Source organism: Nanorana parkeri, unplaced genomic scaffold (assembly GCF_000935625.1).
Source record: "Nanorana parkeri isolate BGI_ZX_2015 unplaced genomic scaffold, ASM93562v1 scaffold3822, whole genome shotgun sequence".
NCBI classification, from domain to species: Eukaryota; Metazoa; Chordata; class Amphibia; order Anura; family Dicroglossidae; genus Nanorana; species Nanorana parkeri.
Genome location: NW_017310090.1, coordinates 25,766 through 31,915, shown reverse-complemented (window position 1 = coordinate 31,915; position 6,150 = coordinate 25,766). Strand labels below are relative to the sequence as shown.

Sequence of the window (6,150 nt, the reverse complement as noted above, 5' to 3'; positions counted from 1 at the left end):
GCACGCAATTTTAAGGCTTGACATGTTTGGTGTCTATTCACTCTGTAAGGCAAGCCTTCAGCTGTCAGAGTCTTGCAGTGCCTCATGGGACTTGTAGTTCCATCACAGCATCAGAGCTGGAGCGCCAAGGTCGCCTACCCCTGAGGTATTCTTTGCCATGTGAATTGGTGTACCTGCTCTATTATTACAGGGGTATCCAAACCTGGGCACTCCAGCTGCTGTGGAACTACAAGTCCCATGAGGCATTGCAAGATTACAGCTGCAGGCATGACTCCCAGAGGCAGGCTGGGATTTGTAGTTTTACCACAGTTGTAGGGTCAAGGTTTGGCTACCCCTGCTCCTTTTAGTAAACAAACCCCAGTGAGTGTCATTGTATTTAGTAACGGCAGGAGAGGTGAAAGCTTTGTCCCCAATTGCTCTAAATGATCCCATCATCCAGTATATCTTCTGCCCTGCTCCCTATAATCCAATGATATCAGTGTACGGTATCCTGATCAGCCCCTTTGCCCCATACCTGTACGTCTCCAGCACACAGCTCTGCTCCTTCCGCTTCCCAGGCTCATCGTTCTTGTCTCCTAGCAACAGGCTCAATCAATTGAGACTAGGCCAACACAGGCTCATCGTCCTTGTCTCCTAGCAACAGGCTCAATCAATTGAGACTAGGCCCACACAGGATCATCGTCCTTGTCTCCTAGCAACAGGCTCAAACAATTGAGACTAGGCCCACACAGGCTCATCATCCTTGTCTCCTAGCAACATTATCAATCAATTGAGACTAGGCCCACACAGGCTCATCATCCTTGTCTCCTAGCAACAGGATCAATCAATTGAGACTAGGCCCACACAGGCTCATCGTCCTTGTCTCCTAGCAACGGGCTCAAACAATTTAGACTAGGTTCACACAGGCATTCTCCTCTCCGAGCCACCCGCTCCTGTGCCCCGGCCTCCCCCGCGAACACCGTTGGCCCTACCCGCCGCCTGCTTTGCTGCTGTGCCAGACCGGCGCTGCTGGGCCCCGGTAAACATTGTCCTACTCCACTTCACTGCCAGGCCCCGGCATCCTGACCGGGCCTCCCTTTACCCTGGGCCCCATAGCGACCGCTAAGCCGATTAATTTGAAATGGCCCACAACCCACTGAATATGCGGTATAGCACACTAGCGTGTTTCCCTGAAAGTAAGACCTAGCCGATTTCTGTAATATAAGAACTACCACTGAACTAGGTCTTACTTTCGGGGAAACACGGTAGTGTGCTATACAGCATCGGTTCTCAACTCATGGGTCGCGACCCAAAAGTGGGTTGCGACACCTTCTGCAGTGGGTCGCGGCGTCCTTCCTGCAAAGAGTGGCCCATGTTCAGGAGGGAGACATAGAGGGGGGATTTGTGCGTGCCAGCCTGTGGGAACTATATATTGAAAACTGTTCCCTCTCATACACCCCCCTGCGCGTGAACTGACCCGGGGAAATCGGGGACTATTTCCTTACTTTCGGGCGGCGGAATAATATCGAGAGGCCGCGGCTGCCGACAATTAAGTTAAAGTTCCGGCCCTTCCCGGACTGGAGAGTACAGCTTTGCACTGGCGGAACTACCAGGGTCGCAATTGCGACCGGGCCCTGGTGTTCCGCCACTTGGGTGGGCCCAGCAAGGAAGTAGAGGCCCCCCCTGCGATCGTGCCGCTCCTTACCTGTCGCACAGCCAGCTGCAGCATGTACGGGCGGCTGTGCGAAAGGGCTGGAGAGGCTGTCACTGATCCCGGAGAATGAGCTGGTCCCGCCTTAGGGGCGGACCTCAGAGGGCCGTCTCTTAGCTCCGCCCCCTGGTCGCCAAGACGAGGAAGAGGGCCATGGGCCTGCAGGTCCAACTACGATATGTTGGACTATAAGTCCCAGCAATGCATTATAGGGTGGGGTGGGGTTTGGATGCTGGTGGTATTCTGCATACCTTACTTTTAATATAATGTATTGCTGGGACTTGTAGTCCCGCATAGCTGGTGGTATTGTGCTTTGCTGTATGAAGATTATACAGCAATGCAGAATAGCTCCAACTATGCGGGACTACAAGTCCCAGCAATGCATTATATTTTTTAGTAGGGATACACCAGTGTTAATACTGGGCATTTTCACAAGTACTCATACTCGTGAAAATGCCCCGATACTAAACGCAGATACCGGTGTTCTGTCGAGAATGCTGATGTAGTCGAATTTGCCGACCTCAGCATCTGCGCTTACACACAGGCCAATATTATCGAGGAAACCGGGATTTATTCACAAAGTATTTCGTTTAAATGGTTAATTGTGACCGATAATAATATTCTGTCCATCATTTCCTGCCATGGACGGCATATCATTAACGGTCACAATTAACAATTACAAAAAAATACTTTGTAAATAAATGGCGGTTTTCTCGTTAATCCCGTCTGTACGTAAGCGCAGATACTGAGTCGGCGTTCTCCACAGAACACCGGCACAAACATTTTAAACAAGAGGCTGCCTGAGGTCCCGCGCTTGCTGGGGACCTCGGCAGCCTTCCTGTTAACCATGCGGTGCCATTGCGGTTGGGGGGGGCGGGGGCCCTTCATGGTTTCTTGCACTGGGGCCCTGAAGGTTCTAGTTACGCCTCTGAGCAAATGACAACGTGTTTTACAATCTGATCGGTTGCATTTGGTACAGTTTTTTTTTGCCATAAATCTGGTGGTCCAAATACTTTCATGCATGATATATTTGATGATATGTATTGAATTACAGGGTGCATTCATTACACTGGTTTTGCTGGGTCCCATCTGAGCAGAGCAGACAGGCAGGCGGAGGGTTTACTTCTTTGACTGATTCAGTCATGAGTTCTTAAATTTGTGCGTGTTATTAAAGGAGAACTATGGGGTCAGTATTTTTCCTCATAGTTCTCCTTAGGGTCACGGGAGGACACAAACTAGCGTCCTCCCGTCACCTCCCAGCCTGATGCCCCAGAACCCTTGCACCCAGCCTGATGCCCCAGAACCCCCACACCCAGCCTGATGCCCCAGAACCCTCGCACACAGCCTTACACCCCAGAACCTTTGTACACAGCCTGATGCCCCAATACCCCAGAACCACTTCACACTGTCTGGCACCCCAATACTGCAGAATCCCCCCCCCTCACACATCCTGACACCCCAATACCTCAGAGAGACAGCAAAAAAAGAGCACATATCTCCGCATTCTACAACACCTCCAATCTCAGCCCCTGACACAGGGACCCCAGTGACACCCCCCAATAGTGACAATTACCCCCCCCCAGGTAACAATTCCACCTTGGATTAACCCTCCACGATCTGCCCCAGGGGAAGAAGGCAGGCAATCCACCAGATCTCAATGCTGCAGTCAGCGGTCTCCCATGGAGGGGCCAGGGGAAAGCAGCGCGCGCACACTTGACCACCGCCAACATCGGAGGCTGAATGAGGAGAAAGTCGGGGAGGAGCGAACCATTCAATGGGGAGGAGGGTGGCTGTATTATGAGATGGGGCAGCTGGAATAATGACACAATACTAGAGACCCGACCGGTGGCATCCCTCCACGCCGCGACCCACTAGTTGAGAACCAAGGCTTTAGAGAGTTGAAAAATCTGCAACAGGGAAACAAACAAATGCATAGGTATGAGGTATGTGGTTGACTAAATTACTAGGAGCTGTATTTATATCATCAAGTGGTAACAAATCTCATACAAAACAGCACTAAGGCCCCATTCACACAGCGCGATTCGCAAATCGCGCATTTGTCGCACGACTTGCAGTTTGCGCAATATCGCGCAACTGCTTGCATTGAGCAAGCTCGAATCGCGGCAAAATCCGCTCCAAAAAGGGTCCTGCTGTAGCGACACACGACCCGCGACAGCAGGACCCTTTGCCCCATTGCCAAGCATTGGAGCGCGATATCGCGCGGTAATAAGCCGCGATATCGCTGGAATTACAAAATTGTGTGTATCTTCCTGCACTCCTTACCGGATCTCCTAGGAGATGATGTCTGTAATAGGGTGCTTGTAGTGACCACGGAGGCACCGTGTAGTCAAGTAGTAATTCCAAAAGATGTCACCAGCACTCCAGAAGTAGATTCAATATATTTTAATGACAACGGTCATTCAAAATCACAAGTACTTTCGGGGCCACGTTGGGTCCCCGTCATCAGGCTTCAAAATCACAAGTACTTTCGGGGCCACGTTGGGTCCCCGTCATCAGGCTTCAAAATCACAAGTACTTTCGTGGCCCCGAAAGTACTTGTGATTTTGAATGACCGTTGTCATTAAAATATATTGAATCTACTTCTGGAGTGCTGGTGACATCTTTTGGAATCGCTGGAATTACCGCGCGATAAATCGCTCAATGCGAACGGGGCCTTAGTATTAAAGAACAACTCCAGGTAAACATTTTATTAGCCCTTGTATGCTTTGTGTTGCACATTTTCTTTTTTTAGGAGCCATGTATGTTTTGTCATTCTTTGTAGTCTGTTGGCAATCCATTCTAAATTGAGGGAATGCCTTAAAAGAGAACCTTTTTATCCCATAGTTCTCTTAAGGGTGACAGTAGGACGTATAATAACCTCCTCCCATGACCCAAAGCTCAATATATCGCGAGCTACAGCTCACTATATACTGAGAGCGCCGCAGCTGGGACAGATCCCGACATTACTGTCGAGATCCACCCAGCTGCATGAGTGACAGCGGGCTCTGCCTATCTAGAGGCAGAACCAACTGTACCCTCCCCCGTCCGTTCCTCCAGTCAGCGCTGGCGGATCGGAGAGGGGGAGACCCTGCGGGGGAGAGGTGACTGACAGTCACGGCTCCCTGCAGGGAGATGATCGAGAAGTGTGCGAGCGACGGTATGTGTTCGCTCACTTCACGATCTATAGAGCTGATGGGTGACAGTTTCATTGTCACAGGTCGGCTCCAACTTTGAGGATGAGCGATTTTCACTCACCTCATAGTTCTCCTTTAATGCAATGCACATTAGAGCATACCATAATCCATGCTAACGTGTGTGGTTATGTGCTCTGCAATGGGACACTTTAATGCGAATGGGCCTTCAAAGTATTTTTTGCATGTTTTCCCATAAGAGTTGTTTTGGGTGTAGACCTCCAAAAAGCGTGAGACAGCTCCTGGGTGTCAAAATGTCCTGTCCCTCCCGCTATTCGGCTCCATGCAGTGGCTCTCATGTGCTTCGAGTCTTGTGCGCATAGCTGTTCGCAGTTTGAATGGTTAAATCTGAACTCTGGACAAACGTTTTCCTAACCCTTGTAGTGGGGCTACCCTGGCACTGCAAGTGTTAAGTGCTCGTTTGTGTCTTGGTGCAAAAATAAAAAAACCTATACTCACCCGAACCTCGGATCCAGCTTGTTAGACCTGTCCCGTGGGCCTGTCTCCCCCTCTTCTGCGACTTTTTTTTTTTTTTTGCAGTTTATTGGCACCATTTCTCCTCCTTTGCATGTATTTACATGATATTTTCACATATGATAAGTCCCTGTGGGATAGTTTGGAGGTGACAGGTTCTCTTTATGGAACCTGCCCTCCAACACAGAGGAGATGTTCTGTGCAGTTCCTGACAGCTGAGACAGGTGGCGCTGCAGATTACAGCGCTGCGGTCTCGGTGATCACACAGAGCTGCTCTACGGGCTCTATGTTGATCTCGTGCCGTTGTCACGGGTCCCCCAGAGGAGCCAATAATGTGTTTCAAGACTTAGTCCTCATTCACACAGCTAAGTGTTTGCCCGTACAGATCCGTGCGGCGTGCACGGCCGTTCCCGGGAAGGACAGGTGCTGCGTGTGATTGTACGCAGCAGCCTGTTCTTCTCTATGGGAGTACGCGGCCGAACGCTCACCCAAGCTGCACATCTGTGCGAATGTCTGTACTCGTACGCAGACAGAATGGATCCTTGTCCGCCATGAGACGTGAAGATGCCGAACAATATTCCAACACCTGGAGCAGGGGGGTGCAGTTCACAATGCAGGTAGTCTGTTCCAATAAAATTCTAACGAGTATTTTGAAAATGGTTATTGGAATGTCTGTGTCCTACTTTACGAGTGCTTCTTTGACGCCTTAAATTGCTCCTTAAAGCTCAAACTAAGCTTCCCTTTTAAACCTTTAAAGGAGAACTATGGGGGGGGGGGGGGGGGGGGCTTTTGTTC

At 50.2% G+C, this 6,150-nt stretch overlaps 1 protein-coding gene across 1 annotated transcript in view; it reads right to left on the bottom strand.

Moving 5' to 3' along the window:
* Positions 1 to 514: 514 nt before the first annotated feature.
* LOC108803518 (pentraxin fusion protein-like) overlaps positions 515 to 6,150 on the bottom strand; it is a gene marked incomplete at its 3' end in the record, with an annotated part of 21,496 nt that continues 15,860 nt past the window's right edge. The window contains exon 6 of the mRNA XM_018575353.1: positions 515 to 575. Within this exon, the coding sequence (XP_018430855.1) occupies positions 515 to 575 (61 nt within the window). The remainder of the gene's footprint in view (positions 576 to 6,150) is intronic.